Source organism: Amblyomma maculatum, chromosome 9, assembly GCF_055883805.1.
Source record: "Amblyomma maculatum isolate TAMU_Amacu chromosome 9, ASM5588380v1, whole genome shotgun sequence".
Lineage (NCBI taxonomy): Eukaryota > Metazoa > Arthropoda > Arachnida > Ixodida > Ixodidae > Amblyomma > Amblyomma maculatum.
In genome coordinates, this window is record NC_139352.1 from 4,922,426 (window position 1) to 4,943,366 (window position 20,941).

Consider the following 20,941-nt stretch of genomic DNA (forward strand, 5'->3'; position numbering starts at 1 on the left):
CGTGTCATCAGCGAACGTCGCGGCCATCGTGGTTGTGAGCCGAGTGGCTACCCTGCACGTAGCTGTTTAAAGCTCATTTCTCTTGTGTGCTTTTCTTTGCATTTTCATCTCGAAGGCAGTGTTTGCGCCCGTCGACAAGGTCGCCAAGCCGGGTTGTTTTGTCTGGAGGTGTCTCTCTCTCCATATAGCTCAAGGGCGATATGACAACGCTCTGTTTAGCGGCTGCTTTTTTGCACAGCTAATGCCATTTCGCGTATGAAGGCCCTGAGATGTGCTTTTTTTATCTCTTCAATTTGGTCTCTGTGCGCAAACACTAGCGAAAGGCAAGGAGCATGTGTACGGTAAGTGGCATGGTGCAGCAAGCGGTAAACTGCGCAAGAAGGTTGAAATTAAAAAAAAAAAAAATGTTCAATAATGTGAGTAATAGTGCTTACGTTTGATAATGTCAGACGTAAAATGAAAAAAAAAATAAAAATAAAAGGAACACGACACAGTAGAAGAACAATATATGAATTAACATAGCAGAATTTGCACAATCATCGCGCTAAAAAATAAAATGAACGAATGTAACCATTACTCATAGTAAGGTCTGGGAGAAATATTAATGAACTCAACATAGACTCGACATAGTCAATAAGCGGAGGCGTCACGCCTTTGCAAAAAAGTTCAGTTCTCCTTTGTTGTCGGCCTCCGAGTAAGGAATATTAATTACACATAGAGGGGAAGAGAGCGTGTGCATACATAAACAATCAATGTATGATGACACACAAGTCGATAGCGAAATTGGCGCGGTGTTCTCTATTTTGCATTATAAATTTTGATACGGTATTTATTTATTTATTTATTTATTTATTTATTTATTTATTTATTTACTTATTTATTTATTTGTTTATTTGTTTATTTATTGAGTGTACACCCTGTGTATAGCTACATGTGGCGTCAAAAGTAAACGAAAGGCCAAATTTGCGATAACATTTAATCTCATCCCCCTAATTTTATCCCCTCAAATAGACATATGCACACATATTTTCATTTTTTTTTTAATCCAATGCAACATTAAATCTTGATCAGCAGGCTTTGATTTAATTATTTTTTTTTCTACAGAGACTCGTTACATTTACTTTTGACTGCACCGTACATGGAGACGCTTCAAAGCCGATCCGCTTACCTAGACTCCTGCAGAGCATGCTGAGCTCCAACTGCGAGGTCCGAACCGCTATCCTGGCGTCTTCGTTTGGCCTGCGACGAAGGAAGAGAAGGAGAATGACAGCCCAGTTTTCAGGGCGAGACAGAGATAGCTGACTGCAATGGCGAACCTGAGTTCACTTCCTTCTTGCTCGGTCCCTCCTTCTCACTTAACTGTGCCCAAAGATGCGCTGTAGTGAGGAGGTCATGCATGACTTGCTGACCAATCAGCATGGTGCGGTGTTACGCCAGCCTCAGAGACCCGAGAATTTCGCCACAACAGATTCGCCAACTAGCGGCTCGAGAAGCCCCCGATTCGAGTCGAGCGTAACAACTCGTTTCCGTTACTCGTGCGCTACAAAACGGCATCCCTGTTCTAGGCTGGTCATGATGTCATCGTGCGAATGGAAAAAGAAAAGTTAACAGCGAAAGAGTCTTTCTGCATTTCATTTTACGTGCTTTCCAGCTGGAAAGTCGCCACATTGTATTATGTAATTTCCTCAGGTAAGCAGGCGACACACCCCGGAGTGCGTAATGGATAAAAGAACAGCCCTCGAAAAAATTTTACCTTAATCATGGTCGTGTGTTCGAACCATTCTGCTCGGGAGTTCTTTTCGGCAGTCAACTTACTTTGTAAACACTAATTTAAGGTGACATGATCGTGTTGTAATCAGGAAGTTTCGTTTTGTGGATGTTCTGTCATTGACAACTGAATTTGTACTATAGCTTAGTGCGCAGTCACATCCAGCCGCTTCTATGTTGTTGTATTTTATGGTTGCTCTCGACAACTACGTCTTTCGGCTAATATTTAAGCGAGCCTGAACTGTGACAGTCTCTCGCTCGGCGTGGCAGTATGTCAAGGTGACAGTGGTTGCTGCACTGGGCCGACGTAATGAAGGACACGTAGACGATGAGATACGCATTACTAGGTCATATATTTGTAGGATTTATCTTTGCATTATAATTTCTCGACCACCCTCCTCCCTCCACAGCTTACGTCTCTTTAAATCTTCGCTTGTTTGGAACCTGCAAAGGGAAGTCGTAAAACTACCCGCCTGCTCGCTGTGTTTATACAGTATACAACAACATTAAACTTACACAACATACAAATGTCATTCATCGATTGTAAACTAGCTCGTGTTAGGAGCGCAAAGCTAGTTCTACGCGAGTCAATCTCGTTAAATAGCCGTTTATTTTATTTTGCTTTATCACGCATAGCTGGCTTTCCTAAAGAGATTCTATGAAGGCTGCTTGTTGCACAGAATGCTGAGTGGTTGGTTCAATGACGACGTGGTTAAACCCCAGTAGAGGGCATTCTAAAAGTAGTTTCGAAATTCTAGGCGTCAATGCGTGTTTTGAGAAATGCAGATCGCTTGATATCAAGTCAAGCCAGTTCATCGTATGTCATGCTATTCCAACCGATTCTGTTCTGCTTACAGGGTTTACCACGCCAAAGCAACTAAGGCTATAAGTATACGATTGCTCGCTTTCGGGTTTTATATTTTAGGAGTTCTGGTAAAAAACATCGGGTGTATTTTTCAACTTTATTGCAAGGGAGAAATCGAGGTTTTCGTGCAAGAATTCCAAAATTCAGTTTTTCTTAGTTAACTTTAGAAGCTGTTGTAATTTATTCGATATTTATTAATCGGTTATAGTTAAGGCTCTATTTCACATTGGTAAGCGGGGGAAAACTGGCGTTCTCAAGAAATTATTTCGGTATTCCATGATTCTCTGACAAGTCTCTCTTTGTCGGCCGCATCTAGCCCGCGCGCAAACTGGGGCAAAGTAGTTCCGCGGGTACAGTTCTTTCTTCGAATTCGGGGTGAAACAGGAACATGTTCGGAGTGCAAAAAGCACTTTGTTTTCCGCCTCCATCGAAAAGCGGCCGCCGCGACTGGACTCGATCACGCATCCTTGAGTTCAGCAGTAGAGCACCCTAACTACTGGGTCACAGCGGCAGCTGCTGCTCAAATGAGGTAGTTATAGCAAGCTACAGAGAAATGCAGCTTTTCACCTTTCAAGCCGTTGAGAAACGACTAAAATGAACGTGCAGAGTCAATTCAGTACCACAGCACCACAAATGCGCGGCGTGAAAAAACATAATCGTGTGAACAAGTCAAAAAGGTTACAATAACAAAATGTTTCTAAACAAAAAACCGATTCCTGACTGGAACAATCTTCTGAATCATGTGGGTTGTGCGATAATTTGATGTAATTTCTTTGTCCAGGTCTACATTTTCTATTGTCATTATTAGCAGCGATGTACCAAATATATGTTACGATATCATTGTGCTAACGAGTGATTAATTCACTTGCATGTTGTGTTACCTTGTCAATGGTTTCCCAATATTTTATTTTCTTGTTATATATGACGTGTTAACCCCCTAAAATAATGCTCTATTGGCGCTGCAGATACTTGTAATGAATTAATTAATTAGTAGATGTGAAGGGTGAGGCGAAAACCGGCCGGGAAACCTAGAGTGAACAGATAATAACATTTAAAAAAAAAAGTCAGGGCGAATTTGGGGAAATAAAGCGCGAGCATACTGCAGAGATGGAAGAATCGGGACTAAAAATCAACCGCAGTAAAGGCAAAGAGTGAGGGCAACAACATTAAATGTATTGACAACGCAAAACAACAAATATGTGAGGGAAGCACCAGTGAGCGCATGACGGCTGAAATTAAAAACTGCGATTGATTGAGACTGCGGCCCGACAACACAGGAAGCACAGGCAAAAAAAGCAGACCGAGGAAAAGTTGTCAAGATATGCAGGTGGCCTTCCAGAAAATGACTTCGATTGGTAAAACTAAAATAGACGATGTGCTGACACAGTTTCCGTCAATGTTAGTGACGTGGAAAAGCTTGCACGATACTCCTTTCAATCTTGTCACTACTATGGGTTGTTTCCTCCAGAATCGGTCTGCAAGGACTTCTTTTCTTTCTTTTTTTTTTTTTTTGCCAGCAGCCTTGCTTTCAGATTTATTGCATTGTTGGGCAGCATTACCTCCCGAGTTGTTCTTCACAGCCAGGTTGTGATTGCGTAATGTGAGGGTCGTGCGGTGGTCCTGGGCCCTGAAAGGTCCAAACTCGCTCGCCAAATAATGCTTTTTTTTTCCTCCTCCTGATCGCGTGCTCTTTGATTGAAACACCTACCAGTCTGCCTAAGGTTGCCTAAGGTATAGCATGTCGCAGGTGGGAAGGAATTTATACACCACCCCCGAGATGCACTCAGTAAGCGTTTGTCTCTTCTTAGTACACTGCTGCCTACTCTTCTGTTGTTAACTTCAAGTGAACTGCATTTTCAAAACACCCGTGTGTCTGGGGTAAGCCCAGAAGAAAGCTACGACGAGCTTCGTTCAAACTTAGTGGCTAAACTAAAAGCTTATAAATCATTGGTAAGACCAAGTCTGGAATACGCGAGCATAATTTGGGATCCAAACCAGAAATATCTTTCAAACTATCACTGGTCAACCCAAGGCTGTACACCCCCGAATGCACGCTTTGCGATGCCAGAAAGGCCGACCTAGCTCATGTCTTACACATGTGCCCTGAGCTCCAACCCAAAGCCGAATAGCTATTATCTAAACCACTACAATGGGAGGCTGCGGTGACCAGCTCCGAACCTGTGGTACAACTGCGGGCGGTGAGCTGGGCTTTGGAAGTCGCCGAAAGACACGGTCTGACGGCCACATCACGAAGCCAACGGAAAGAAACCCATTGATCATTTGACAAATGTCTTTCTTTTTTTTTTTTTTTATCTCTCTCTCTCTCTCTCTCTCTTTACGGAAATAAAGTTTTCACCACCACCAGAAATATCTCATAGATAAGCTTGAACGGATTCAGAGATTAGCAGTGAGGTTCGTGTTTTCTCGCTATCGAAGAACACAGTCCGCAACCGAACCTATTTCACTTGCTGAGCTACAAACCTTGGCTATTCGTAGAAAAATTTCTAGGCTCAAGTTCCTTTATTAACTTTGTAACAATAAACTTAATTTGGATTCCGGCTTGTACTTGCGGCCGCCCGGGAGACTGTCATCTCGCACTAATCATTCCTTTGCAGTGATGTCGTATGTGCCAAGAGTTGATGTATTTAAATTTTCGTTTCTGCCTAAAACAATCATTGAATGGAACAACCTTGACCGAAGCGTATTTGAAAAAACTTGTTCTTTAGAAACTTTTGAGAAAGAGTTGGAAATTTGTTGTGCTGCTTAAATGTACATTGCCCATCCTGTAACAGCCCGGAAGGGCTAACAGTACTTGCAAATAAATAAATAAATAAAAATAATTGCAATGCTTTTTTTTTTCTTTTTTTTTCTTCTTTTTTTTTTTTTTTTTCTTGATTGAACACGTTCAAGTTTTCAAATAATTTTGGACAGCGACTGTTTGATGCATTCAGCAAATCGAATACTAAAATGTTAGATTTGCTGCTCGAAAACATAATATTCGCACATCCCAAATGTATAATTGTGTTCATGGTGGGAGATTCGGCCTCGCTATTCGTGCATCAAGAAGCTGTGAATCAGCCAGAGTTGAAAGAGCGGTACTGAGCGACGCTCGAGCGCACTCTGGTGACGTCAAGGACGAAGTGCACGCGACTGCGTTGATGAGTCAATTTCAATAACAAAACAGGCCGAGCACCTCTATCTGCTGCTATGCAAAATGTGGAAACGTTCCTCTTTTCTCTGGGCGGACGTGCGTGTTTCGTTATGCATTGAGGCACGCATCCGTCATACTGCGCTGTTGCGGACGCACTACGCCATTAATAAGTCGAGTTAATGACATACAATGTTCTTATCAATTTTTTGTCACTGATACGTATTACAGCTCCTGTTGTGAGTTTCAGTCGTAGGTTTTTATACCATACCCTGCATAACTTTGCTATCTTATTTTATTGCAGACTCCATATCTTTGGAATATTCTGTAGTCTGCATTCTCCTTGCACCTTGTATAATCTTCATAATGATGCTGCAGAATATTTTTCCTACTCGTCTTACTTGTTATATTATGGTAAATAACCTTTTATGTATCGTTAATTTATACGTAGAATTTTGTACTGCCATCCCCTCTTTGCTGCCCTCTGCGAGGGACATGAAGGAATATGAAATAAATCATTAAATAAATTACGTACTTCAGACACCTTTAAGGCTGTTCTATATAATATTTATTCACAAATATTTTTGTCAATGTTCATTTCATTTCTTCTCACTCCTCTATAACTTCCCGCCTCATATGCCTCCTTCCACTAATTCTTTTTCAGATTTCTTTTTTTGTTTGTTGTTTTGCCACCTCAAACCTGTTTATTTTTGTTGCCGCACTGTTTGTTTATTATTGTATCCTCTCCCACTCCCCTCCGTAATGCCTTCAGGACATGAGGGTATCTGAATAACCGAAGTTCGCCAAGTTATTACCACTTTCCAATCACAGAAAGCATACTTTCGCTCAAAGCGAAGCTTCGATATCCCAGAAGAAAGCGAAAAATCTGAAACAGCTGTACGTCGCCACCGCAAGTCGTTTTCGCACCTAAACAGTGGTGACACTATAAGGGATAGTTTTTACTTATAAAAGCCGAGCAATCGGCTTGACGAACTCCCCACCCCCCTCCCCCGAAATACAAAGTAAAAATACATAGGCAGAGCAGTGTAGCGTCCGCAAAAAATAAAAAATGGTAAAAAAAAATAAAATAAAGGTACATTCGAAGAGACATCGCGCTCAAGAATAACGTTTAAAAAAAGACTGACAAGAACCAGCATCTTTGCGAATGAACAGAGAGTAGATAAGTTAAGCGAGGTCACAGTAAGATCAAGCAAAGTAAAACAACAAAAAAGGGCCAATTTCTTTCCAAACAGCAGCAACAAAAACTTTACACAAGTTTCAAACTTTCACACACAGAAAAGAAGAGTACAGCAAAACCTTTAAAAAGAAATTAGTTTTTACGCAAAAGAAAACAATCGTAATCGTGACATATAAGTGAAGCATATCGACCAAGACAAACAGGTTAAGTTGCTGATAAAATTACTTTGACGTCATCTTTCGATGCTTGTTCGAGTTGTAAGTAATGCGTGTTCAGTAAATTTAACAAGTTTGGAAGGCGACACTGAATCATCTGCTTGCCATAATTTGTGCGACATTGAAATTCGTTCCGTATGCCTGGGTTAAGAACAGGGTAATGTGCTTCCTTCCAAGCCAACGTTGTTCATGATCCTTAGTGCGCTTTTAATCTTACATTACCATTCAGATGGCCTCCGTTTGGTTTTCTACTCGTTCAAAGTATTTTTCCTCCACTCTCCTTAAATCCTGACCCTATGGCTAAATCAACCCCTTTGATTTTAACTGTAGAGGAGCCTTTGACAAAAATTATGAAATGTTCAGCCAGTTATTGTTCCACATTGGCCACATTATAGTGCTTTAATCGACCACAACTTTCTATATGAATACACCAAATAACGCCCGACCCTCAGTCACCAGCGGCTGCGCGGAAACTGACTGCGCCTGCAGTCAGATCTGTGACTAGTGGAGGGTGCTAAGAATATCTGGCTTCGGACAGGCCGACATTGGCAACTGAACTTGACAACGTTTAGCGCCAGATTTTTTTTTTTTTTTTTTTTAGGACGAATGAAGCATATACTGCGCTGAATAAATGGCGAGGACCTACTGAGCTATCGTGGTTTAGCGGAAAGGCTAGAATAGATGTAGGACTCCTGGTCAATAAGTATATAGCTGGTAACACGAGTTCTACACAATTAACAATAGGTCGGTGGGTATCGTAACTAAGCTTAATAACCGGTATAAAGTGAAATATGTACAAACCTCGTCTACATCTAATCATGATGACCAGGTAGTCGAAAGCGTCTATGAAGACGTAGAATCTGTAACTGGTAAAATAAAAAAAAATAAACACAATATACTGTACAGATGTTCGGCTTCATTGCCAAGGCCACACAGCTGAGAAGCAGGCTGGAGACGAGGCAGTGGGTGAATACGGCCTAAGCTCCGGCAATTGCAGGTTCAACTGTTAGTAGGGCCCGCAGAACGCAGTAATTTACGAATCATGAATGCGTTCCTCATTAAACGGAAGTGTTCACAGAAGAGCCGGAACTGGGAGGCTAAAAATGAAATAGATTGCATAACGTGATCTAGTCGTGAAGTTGTGCAGGATGTAGAGGTGACCGGAGAGGTGCGGTGCAGTGACGATGCAATGAAAGTCCCGAATTAGTCCAGATTTGAAGAAGGATCGGAATGAATAATTAAGGAAGAAACATTACTAATGAATTAGCCTATAAGAAGGAAAGTAGAGGAATTCAGGATCGCGCTGCAGAGCAGATATTCGGCTTTAACAAAAGAAGACGCCTTGGTTTGGAAGGAATGAACGATAATTTCGGATATTGTTACTGTGCGCAGTATCGAAATGGGCGGTCGTATAGTTATACAGGACACCGGTATAAACTAACCAAATGAAAGATCTGATTAAAGAAAGCCAAAACATGAAAGCTTCTTAACCAACAGACATGATTGAACTGGCAGTTCTATCAAAACTAATCAATGACCGCCGAGTACCCCATATAAGAAAGTATAACCTGGAGAGAATTGAGTAGGCCGGGCTAAAGAGGGCGGTAGTCTAAACACGGTCAAGAGAAAATTAGGCGTAGGTCAAAATAAAATGTATGCGCTAAGAACCAAGCGGTCAATGTCATTACAAGTACAGACAAGACAGAGTACCTAAGTTTTACACTGATCTATAGGACAGCTGAGGTAATCAGGGCCTGCTTTCATTGAAAACGATACGGTCGACAGTAAGGTAGCCAGAATTCTGTGTTACGCAGTGAGCTTATTACTGCACTAATTTTTATGAAATATCGACGGCCTACCTACTGTTCCCTACCTGCAGTGATGCTTATGACGATGCACGATGTCCGTGGTCTTGTCTCTACTATCTTAAAAGAACGTGCATGTGTTTACGAAAGAAAAGGTCGCCGAGGAGCAGCAATGGACACGAAAGAAAGCGCGAGTAAGGCTATTCAAACTACGCCGACTGCACAGATTGGCGATCGAATACGAAGAGACGGATTTCATAACCAGAGTGCCTTCGAGGCTTCCAGATGATAGCAATCACCGACGTTTTTTTTTTTTATTATTTTTTTTTTTTCAACGACGCGTTTTTAGAGCCGTGGAAGTTGAAGATCGACAGCGAGTGATCACCAGACGCACGAGAAACGCGAGCCCAGTGCGGTGACCACCTGTTCGATCCGGATATCTGCGCACCTGCAGTTTACCGCTACTGTTCAGTCTCGGAGAACGCGTTGCGTAAGTGGCAACCGCCTTCGGCGAACGCGCGCATACGCACGGGCTTGCAAGCGAAAAATCACAGCGCTTGCATTCTCGAATGGAAGTCCAAGCAACAGGTGGCAGTGCTCGTCGCTCGCGAGACAGTCCACCGTGGCTCTGACATGGGTGCGTCCACCATCGCTACCAGTATACTTTCGTATAGAAGGCCACTGGGCCAGAGAATACAGGGGCTTTGATGACAAAAATTAGGGAAGGGGGGGGGGGGGGGGGGCGAAGAGTGGAAAGAGCGAAAGGCGGTGTGGAGGGCGATGAGCGCGTGGGTAGTCAGGCCCGTTGGCCTTCTCTTACCTGAGGTTCGGACTCCTCCAAATCGACCATGTCCCGCCTGTGGACGGGTTCCGTTGACGAATGCGCCCTCAGGCGAATGAACGCTAGCTCAGCGCCGAAGGCTCGGCCCCTGGGCAGGCACCACTCTCGGCCTGAAGGGGAGGACGTCAGCGGCGATGCGCACCCGCCGCCGCCGCCAACGATGGCTCGGCGCGCCGCCGCCGTTGCGTCGTGCGATGATCGCGCCGCGCTGCAGCCACAACCGAAGGCGAACGGCACGTGCTCCCTCTTGACGACCACAGGTATCCCTCCCGCTGCTGCGCTGGTGGACAGCGCGGAGGGCATGCATTCCTTCTTGACGACCACTGTTCCCCCTCCCGGGACCACCGCTGGATTGGTCCGCGATGGCACACACGTGCTGGCCATGGTTCTTCGGCACAAAGCACTTGGGGACCACCTCGATACGACAGCGCCCCTTTTGAATTTTTTCTGCTGCGAAGGTGTCTCTAATGCAAAATCTTATTTGCCACAGAATGTCATCCAAGCTCTTGGTGCTTGTCTGACCACGGCAATGCTCTGACGTCTTTCTCAAGTTATCAGCTCTGCCTACCTCTATTTGAGAGCATTTAATCCTGGTCAGTGGGTGTCTGTTGTTCCTTTATAGTCACTGCTCCTGCTATCTTCTCTGTTCTTCTGGTCTCCGAAAATTCAGAACGGCATTCAGGACTGATGTCAATGCACAAATAACAGCAGTGCGGTTCTTCCAAGTATGCTCATAATTCGACGGAGGCCATGCAAACCGCGATAATACTACCGCATTGCAAAGCTATCACCGTAAGCGCTTCATCCTGCACTTGATCAGGCCGGCAGCCAAGATGAGCCTGTAGACCACGTGATACGGGAAAATTAGCAGTCTTTTTTAACTGGAGCTTACACGTGCCTTCGAAGGCCAACTGCCAGTTTTGGCTCCTGCGGTAGCAGGAAAAGAGGCGCGAAATGACCAGCATAAAGGGATGCCGACTATGCGGCCGGTGCGGCTTGGGTGGTCAGGAGATGCCGGTTCCGAGCAGGATATAACATTCATTTCACTTACGTCCCATACGCAGCCGTGGAGCATTTTGAAAGGAAACAAAAATTTACTTGCCCTTGGCTTCATCCGGGTGAGAAACAAACCACGTCAACCAGTCATTCTTGATGCGCATGTGCCACCACGCTGCTTGCGTCGTTTCTGCAGCTCTGCCATCTAGTGCACTGCTATTCCTTCCACATCCTTTACGCGTACGTTGCGGAAGACCTCACCAGTGAAGTTGACCCAAGTCATCCGCTTCTGATGAGTTGATAACCAAATGATAGGCGCAGTCGCTCTGATATTAGGTGCCACCGCCTGGCTCTTCTTCACAGTAAGACAGCGGGATGCGAGCAATCACTTGATCCATCCTAGACATCTACGACTGCAAATCCGCACCGCAAACCACCGCAGGCTACCTCGTAGCGCATGGGACGCAAAGCTCCACTGTCGTTACAGTTGCGCGCACTCCCGAGTCCGACAGCAGGCTCTGTCTTGAAGACGAAAACAAATGCACCGTCAGCGCAGCCCCGTCCATGGACGCCATCCGACTGATCCGACGCGGACAGCATCCTCCTCGCTTCCTGCGGTTAGCTTCTGGGACTCCTCGCCAGTTTCCACGCACTTTACTGCAGTGTCTCGGCAGGACGGCAGAGATTCCCTTAGTGCTCGGCGCAGTGGTTTGTTCAAAGCCTAACCGGGAGAGGAGAGTCTCCTCTCTCTCACCCTTGAAAGCGAGCAGTCTGTTCCACCGCGACGACGAAGACCCGTGCTGAAGCCCCGGCCTGGGAGGCATTTCCTTCCCTCCTCCAGAGACGAGCATCACTGCTAATGGGCGCCCCTCTCTCGTTCCTCCTCACCCTCGACCCTTCGTTCCTGGAAAAAAAGAAACCTCTGCTCCCTTCAGCTAGCGAAGGAGCGGCAAGTGGTGGCCGGGGTCCCATACCCTCCCAATCCGGAGTCGAGGCGCCGTGCAGAGAGCATACGCGAACATCTGGACGCCTCAGAGGGAGGTGGAATGCGTTTTTGTTTCTGACTTGGCTCCGATCGGGTCCCCCTGCTTTGTTGTTGCAACTCTGCTTGTGGGGGACAGCAGGTTGTCCGAGCCCCTGGTGGCACTGCGGTACTGTTTCGCTGTTCTTTTGTTTATTTTCCCTTCTATTCCCTTCCCCGTAAAATCTGCTGACCTTGAGCAGCATTGGGTCTGTGTGTCACCTACTTCTGTGCCATTTTCTTCGAACAAACCAAGAAAAAGAAAGTCAAGCGGCGGAAGGATGGCTAGGACGCCGAGGTTTTATTGTTTGTTTGTTTTCCTTTGGTTTTGGAATTTCTCAAAGAAGGGACCGTTGAAGCCTCGAATGTCCTTTCGTTTTTCTGGGAGCTCCACTAAGCCTAAAATGGTCTTTCGATGGAAGAGACGAACAGCGGACCCGCGTCGATGCCCTGCAGCGTTAAACGATGTTTCTTATTTCCTTGCTGAAACATAAAAGTGCATAAAAGGCACATATTGCATGATACCTTTGAGTGTATCCGCCGCGCTGTGCTTCCGCGCGCGCGCGTGTGTGTGTGCGTGCGTGCGTGCGTGTGTGTGTGTGTGTGTGTGTGTGTGTGTGTGTGTGTGTGTGTGTGTGTGTGTGTGTGTGTGTGTGTGTGTGTGTGTGTGTGTGTGCGTGCGTGCGTGCGTGCGTGCGTGCGTGCGCTTCGCTTCGCTTCGCTTCGCTTAGCGGCTGTGACTCAAGACTAATGGAATGTGAGAGACGTCATGCCTTGTTGACGGCGTTTTCTTTAGAGATAATGATGACGACTAAGCAATGTGTTGGGTGCCCCAAATATTTTTCTTAATTTCCTCTAGCCTAGACTGTTTTCTGCGCTCGAGTTGTTCCTTGTGCTCATTGTTGGCGCTGCTGTCGCCCTGTAGCAATAATAAACCAACTAGCCTAAAATCTGAATCAGTTCCTCTCTCGTGCGAGTGTGGAGAAAGTTCGCTATAATAAAGTAGAGCATGTTTTGTCACCCACAGCGCATTGCAATTCAGATATATATTGTGTTGGCTGCTTTGAACCACTCTAAGTGAGTAGACGGGTTAGGAGGCGAGGAATACATACCCGAGAAAAAAGCCAGCTTTGGTCAATCTTTTTTTAAATAAAAAGATACCAGCATATACATTGCCCACAGTTAAGGACGAGACCCCTCGTCCTGGTGTTTCTCCAGGAGTTGACCTAAGATTGGGAAACTGCTTTAAGCAACAGCCCTTTTAGGTTCCTTTAGGGAGCCGTCTTTAAGCGTATGACGTTGACAGCGGTTAATCACCCCCATCTGGTATTGGATCCTTGATCACATACATGAGCTTTGCCCCTAGCTTATTAATCACTGATACCTTGATTTTTGCCTCCATATTGTCCCACTGTTGATAATTCGCATACAATCGTGAAGATACTCCATGAAGTGAAAGACCACCCGACGTAGATGTAAAGCCTCGTTTTAAATCTAGTTGTTCGAAGTACCTGCGTGGACAAAGGTCGCGATATGGCGCTAGTTCCGGACTCCCGAAGGGTTCTATTCCCACCTCACCCTCCCGTCTTCGAAGGAGGTGCCCGAGTTGGCAGGCCACTCAGCCATGTCGTGTGGTCTCGTGACGTCACACAAACCAGCCGACCAATCAGCGTCCGGTCATGTCACCTGCCAACTAAAACATTCCAGCGCTATGGTTTTTAGGTCCCTATGGCAACACCGACAACACCGACGCCAGATTTTCTGGAAACCTGCCACTGTATTAATAAGCGGGTTTTATTCGGTGTAACGATTTTAGTTCTGCCCAAACTCCATTTCTAGAAAACATGTTACAGTACTTTCTTTTTTCCTGTGCCGTGTAATGAATAACTTTCTGTTCTAGCAACTTCACCTGGTGGATTTCTTTGGGGTCGTAATTTGGAAACAAGTGTATTTAATTACTTTAGAATTGCTTTCAGTAAAATGTCTATACTGGTAAAACTTGTTTCTGAGCCGGCAAAGCGGGGACAAAATTTCCAACGCCCACTTTGAATACCATGCAGTTGCTTCTGCGGGAACATAAATTAATCTGAAGCCTTTGTGGGACCCTTACGTCTGTGCGTCAAAACTGCGATAAAAAAATATGGTACGGTATGGTATAAGGAAAGGTACGGTATGACATGGTATGGAATGTTATGGTATGGTACGGTATAAGTATTTTGTGGTATGGTTCGGTATGGTACGAAATGATATATTAAGCTAAGATATTGTATGGTATGGAAAGGTACGGTATACATGGTATGGTAAGGTGCGGTACTTTATGTGGTGATGAACTCCCGAAAGTGGCATGGGCTGTGAAGGATACCACAGCGGAGGGCTCACAATTAAACTCGACCATCTTTTATCGTATCACCGAAGCGCAGCTGACACTTCTTTTGATCAGGATTAAAGTGTCCTACCCACTGAGAAACCACGGTGGGACCACAAAATAAAAAAAAAAAATAGTCATTTCATTGCTCCTCGAAAGCAGATGTAATGCAAGACAATCACTGAGCAGCAATGAATTACATACTTTAATTATGTTCATGTGAGTTTAGTTAAATCGTAAGTGACAAAGTGTTATTAGTTTTGCTAGTATTTTCCCTAGATGTCCCAGTCAAAGCTGAGTTACATGTAAGAGAAAAGTAACGCTAACGGCCACGCGAAGCCTTCGCGTGTGTCACTTGGCTCATCGCTCGGACTTGACGAAATAGAAAATTTCGCTCTTTTGCCCGGAAGTGCATGCGCGATCAGCCGATGGCATGAACGCTCAGCGTACTTCACTGCTGCTCATTTCACACGTTTTATTTTTTTTTTCTTTAAGTGCTGCGTTGTGACTGTGCATTGCCGTGTAAATTTCGCACTTTATACGAACAATGGTGAATGACCAAAGATTTAACGAACATCTAATCGCAACCAAAAACGAAGGGTCACGTGACTATTTGTATAGCGCATGTTGACACATGTTAAACGCTTCAAACTTAATACGGTGTGTTGAAAATCCATTACATTTTGCATGTTGTCGCAATACTTCAATTCTTGCTATTGTTATAATTGTTCCATTTGCAAATAGTTTATTGCTGTACTATGCTAGCAACAGAGAGCATTGTCGCCGTTTGCCGTTGGTTCGCGCTGTGGCGAGCATGTGTCTTCCCCAGTAGGCCACGGAGCGAACGATGATCGCTTTCGCCGCGCTGTTCGCTTACGTGCAGTTCAGTCTTTGCTCTCCGCTCTAGGTGCAGAAGTTGTTGCACTGGTTCAATGGAAATTGATTCGAAACACTGGCAGATGAAGGGAGCCATCCCATGGTGAGCGCGCGTACGACCGTACGAGGCATTCCGTTTTCGCGAAGACTCTCGTCAGTCATTCCTGTTTCACGCCAGTAGAAAACACGTTATTCCCCATGTCCCCTGCAGACCACGCCACTTACCTCTCAGCCTCCCCAAACCAGATTTTGAGCCTCTCTAGGGACATGAATATCAACAAGAACAAAAGCAAGACTAGGAAGCAAGGTTGACTAGAGGTTGGGAGACAAGACTGATAGATAACTGAGACTTGCACCTTTACTGGACGTCTTTGACATGCGACGAAAAAGCAAAAGCGTCGCTCAAACGGCGTTTGTTCGTTTTACATTGCTCATCTATGCTGTGAGCGAAAACCAACAGAGCGACGCCGCCTGCAAGCACCATTTAGCGCACTAAGTAAGGCCCGATAACGAGACAAGCGAAAGCAGACCATCCAGAGATGATGGCTGTACGGCGCACGGGGGGAAACCCGATGGGAGAGAGGAAAAGCTATCCCGCGACCACGGTGCCCGAGGCTGAGTCGCCTAGAGAGTGAGACGAGGAAGGAAAACGAGGAGGCGGTCTTCCCTATTTGCCCGCCCACCGGATCGTGCGCGCCAAGCTTCCCAAAGAGCGTCAAGATTTGTGGCAAGGGGGCTTTGACGCTCTTCCCGCCCTCCTCTCTTCGAGTTTTGAGCTCGCTCTCTAGACAAGCTAGCGTTGTCGGAGTGTTCGCGTTGATTGATTCGAAAGCTGTGAGACGGATATTTTTGTTCGTTTATTGCTCGATGTGTTGTACGCGCTGTAATAACCGATAACGGTGGCGACAAAGAAATGCTCAATTCGTTCGACGCCTGTTACGTTTTCTTCGCTAGACATCATCTCCCCACTACCAGCTCGTTTGACCCGTGCGAGGTTGCCAAGCTCTTCAGAAATATTGTAGTTTTTGTCGCTCAACGCTTCCAGTTCACTAGAAACTGGCTGACTGCTTGCTTAAGTCGCAACACTGCATGCATTTGACCTTAAGCACAGTTTCGCTCCGTCTACCTTAATTAATGCTGCTTCCTTCCCGCGGCCTTCCCTGCCCAGGTTTGTATCAGCAAGGTGAAGTACAACCGATATGCTCCTCTCACAAGCGGGCGCGATAGATAGTAGGCCTTCGAGCAGTACCTCGGGATTGGAAAGGAACGCAATTAAGCTGTCTGGCTTACTTTGAAAGACTCGTTTATGCCTAGAACACCTTGATCGGGGTGATTGCCCCCAACATTGCCCGCCCCGACGAAGCATCGCCGTAATTCACTACGTACGAAATCATTAGGGCCTCGAGGTTGTCATACAGGAATTGGGTGTACAGGGATTTGAAAAGAGAAGTTCAGTTCAGTTCAGTCGTTCAGTCGTGTCCGACTCTTCGTGATCCTATGGACCATGTCACGCCACGCTTTCCGGTCTCTTACCATCTTCTTAACATCACATAACTTCATCTGCAGTGCCTCGAGGATGCCATCCAACCATCGCGTTCGCTGCCTCCCCCTTCTCCGGCGACCCGCAACCTTTCCCAACATCAAATCTTTCTCCAGCGACTCCTCCCTTCTCATCAGATGACCAAAGTAGCTGAGCTTTAACTTTAGAATTTGACCCTCCAATGAGCAGGGTTTATGGTCGACAATATCGACTGATTTGATCTTCTGGCAGTCCAAGGAACTCTCAAGAGTCTTCGCCAGCACCACAATTTAAATGCGTCAATTCTTCGGCGGTCAGCCTTTTTCACAGTCCAACTCTCGCATCCATACATCACAACTGGAAAGACCATAGCACGAGTTATACGGATCTTGGTTGGCAGACTAATGTCTCTGCTCTGTTATACGGATCTTGGTTGGCAGACTAATGTCTCTGCTCTTTACTAGGCGGTCAAGGCTAACCATTGCTCTCTTTCCCAGAAGCAGGCGTCTCCTAATTTCATGGCTGCAGTCTCCTTCCGTGGTAATCTTGGAGCCCAAGAAAACAAAATCTGTCACAGCTTCCACTTCTTGTCCATTGATGCTCCAGGACTTGATAAGGCAAGACGCCATGATCTTTGTCTTTTTAATGTTCAGTTTAAGCCCAAACTTCTCACTCTCTCTCTACGTTCTGGAAAAAAACTGAAAGTAGGTATATTTTGTAGAATCTTGCTCAATAAAGTACTTCGAAAGTTCTTTTTTTTTTTTCTTTCAACAATTTAGTAGTTCTGGTGTCCCTCTAGTGATGTCTCTGCTCCAATGTACGAGAGGTTCGTAACTTTTTGCAAAACAGGAAAATGCCATAACTCTCTCTCACATCAACGTAAAAATGCCAAGAATAGTTGCTCAGCAAGAAGATACAAGACTAATAAAACCGTCGCTTCAGCAGTCCTTCAAATCGCCATTTAAATGGCATATTTTTGCACTTTCCAGTACCTTCGAAACGTTACCGTAATATTTTCTGCTAGTTTCAATTTCGAGGCACATCAGACTTCATGACACTATGTTATCTCAAAATATTTTTTTTATTGCCAGATCACTGTGTTCTATATTTAGCCGGAACTAGAGGTTGACTTATGCATCACTATTTGTGGCGGGGCATGTCAAGGACATGCATGTCTCGAATTTCATCTTTCATCTAAAAATCAGGTTCAGTGTTAATTACTGGCACAAACCTTTTCCCTTTGAGTAAAGAAAAAAAGGAGGGGGAGTACGCGGGAGCCGACCACGCTATCCCAAATCCGTTTGTGGCACGAGGAGTAGAGGCTAATAATCAAAAGATTTAACAAAACGGCCGAGTATCCACATGAATGCGTCTGCCGTAGTCAGTCATCAAATTATTGTCCCGTTTGTTAATAAAATAGCGCTGCAGACGCACGTATCATCGCCGTGAGTGCGTCCTTCTAAAATGTCCGCTCCCTCGAGCGCTGCTCTCGAAGAGAGGCTGATAAAATGTCGCCCCGTCGCTACACGCGGCGGCTGCGCCACATAGCACTTGAGCGTGCAGTGAAACACATTTCGCGAGCAATTTAGACTGACAGGCCATGGCGGCTTACCAGACTCGACCGCTCGGGATAAAACTAACGGACTCTGTTTAAACGTTAGGAGGAAAGAAAAGACGTGTATGAAAGGCATGCGGAGATAGGTTCCTTTAACAAGCTGCGCTTGAACGTTAGGCACAAAAGCTGTCAATGCTCAAACTTTGTCAAAAATACTCACACCACGCAAATCACAAAGCCGGTCGTAGTATGACGTATAGCTGCCAGCGTGGCATGTGATGAGGCGCATTACACGAGTCTCCAGATTTAGGCAGCACTTTTTGTCTGAACGCGTGCTCCGTATCAAAAGAAACTGCTAGCTTTTGGAACGAAGCCCATTCGGCGGATAAGGCCGCGTCGACGTCGGTGTAACAGAGCGAGAGTCACGAGCCAAAGACAATTTCTCAAAAGAAGAGCTCGTGACTCTTCTTTCTCTTCTTCTGAGAAATTCTTTGCTCGTGAGGAAAATCTCACGCTTAATTTTTTCTCACTTTCCTCAATTTTTACGCTTTTGCTCACGCAAAAACGCTTAAATAGCTGCGATCAAATATCACATCAGGCAGTATCGTAATCGTCTTTATAATTATTAATTTTTTTTTTTACGGACATTTTCCGAGATCTCTGAATCCTCAACACCGCATGCTTCCGCTGCTGAAATTAACATGAACGAACTTCGCTTATCACTGTTGCCCTCTTATTTTCTATGACTGGCAAAACTATTTTTCAGCCTCGTTCCGTCCAAAACTGCAAATTCATCATCATGAAGGCTTCGTGTCCCCGATGAAGCGACATCGATCCGAGGCCCTCTCTGTTACAGTGGCACAAACCTGGAGCTTCGCGGCTCGTTGACGACTCTTTCTTGCGCAGAAAGAGCGGTCACGCCCTCGGCAACCGCTTTTTGGGCACATACTCCTCATTCTGTGCACTCGCGAGGGGGCCACATGTTTGCAGCAGAGCGGCGGTGTGTCAGCCGAAAAACGGCTCTTTTCAAATCCCCCCCCCCCCCCCACACACACACACACACTTTTCTTTCGAGTCTCTCCGAGTCGTCCTCGCTAAAAAGCTAGTCCGCAGCCGCGCTTTGTGAATGCGCCGTTTCCCGCCGACAACGACCGTGCTCTATGCCTGTAAATGCATGCAGCGTCCTTGTATAGTTACACAGCCAAAGTCGACGAATCACGAAAATACACCATACGCTGTTCGCAACCTTAGAGCACGCCACACATTCGCAAACAGATGTGTAATCACTAATCAGACTTCAGCAACATAGGAACTTGACCAGAGGACTTCGCTCATCTATGGAACTGTTACAGTGGCGTAAAACGTAGCAGAAGCCGCCCATCACCATCCCTGCGCGTCTCATGCGTCTCGATGCGGCAACCGTTCTTTTTTTTTTTTTTCGTTTTCTTTTCTCTGGGATAAAAACAATCTTGCCTATCATTCACGAAGGAGCAGCAGAACCTGTGCAGTACAACAAGTCGTCCGCTCGCCAGATCACCAGTAGACGACGCTCGAAAGCAAGAAGCATCAGTTCACATTGGTCCGCCACATGCGTAGTTTCTAACGTGACAAGTCAATATGCGCTGCCCTAAAGAAGCTGTTTCGGGCCTATGCATTTTATCAGACATGGCTGCCTGAGCGCGTCCCTTATAGCTTCGGTTGCGCTGCAGAGTTTTATTCTCGTCGGCAGAGTGTGCATATACGCTTCAGAGTAACCCCCCGGGGATGCTCCGCTGCGGGAGCGATTGTGGGGTGCCGCCGTGGGCGTGTGAAGAGCCCTCATTAGACCCGCCCAGGCGCTGAGCAAACAGCGCACTCTACGCTTTTCAATCTTTCCTTCTTGCCCCGCGTGTGTCCGCGTGTTCGTGCGCGCTTTGCCTTCGCGGCGTAGCCTTTTTTGCGCCCGCCGCAGAGGAGGCGATGCTCAGCGAGCGATTGAGCCGTCGAGCCCGAGGAGTCAATGGCGGGCCGCTGCAAAATATTTCCCTCTCCCGGCCCCAGCTTCGCGGAAGCCCCCTATACATGGAGGGTCTCCCTCTTTTCGAGTGACTCCCCTCCTCTCAACCCTCTCTCATCCACCCTTGTTGCAGCGAGCATGAAGCATGTTGCTGGTTTGTGGCAGTTTAACCACAATACTTGAAAACGTGAGGCCGAAGATGGGGCAGCCGGAGCTCCGTGTCATGTGACGACGTTTCTTGTCGGCGGTGGTTCACCCGAGTGGCGTTCTGGCAGCTCAGCCACTGATGACAACGCGTGGTTTGTCGACAGCCTCGCCTCTATCGGCCGCTCACGCGTCTAACGCGTCAATGGACAGCTTGGAGTCGGAGGTATGGAGTCAACAGTTGTACTATTCACGCTGACCTTATTCTCAGTTTTACACAAGAACATCAGCTTTCACAAGGAAATCATTGCCTGATCACGCTTGTACGTCCGCCCCCTTTTCGATGGAGGCGAAAAGCAAGGTGCCCGTGTGCTGTGCGATGTCAGTGCACGTTAAAGAACCCCAGGTGGTCGAAATTTCCGGAGTTCTCCCCTACGGCGTCTCTCATAGCCTGAGTCGCTTTGGGACATTAAACCCCACAAACCAACCAACCAACCAATGTCCTTTATTGAATGGGAAGGCTCATGTCTATGGATGGGGGTAAAGGGGAGTAGACAGAATCTTCATTGTTTGCACAGGTCGTCACTCGAATCATATTCAATCAATCAATCTTTTTGTATTTGTATGTTG

General features: G+C 46.0%; 1 protein-coding gene across 3 annotated transcripts in view; it reads right to left on the reverse strand.

Moving 5' to 3' along the window:
• The window catches only part of eya (eya transcriptional coactivator and phosphatase 2), a 114,426-nt gene that overhangs the window by 85,575 nt on the left and 7,910 nt on the right, over positions 1–20,941 (reverse strand). For 2 of the 3 annotated variants that reach the window (XM_084577963.1, XM_084577962.1), the window contains exon 2: positions 1,169–1,239. In XM_084577963.1, coding sequence (XP_084434089.1) covers positions 1,169–1,239 — 71 coding nt within the window. Of the gene's footprint in view, positions 1–1,168; positions 1,240–9,818; positions 9,989–20,941 lie in introns of those variants that run through there. The other variant, XM_084577964.1, reaches the window with a different exon arrangement.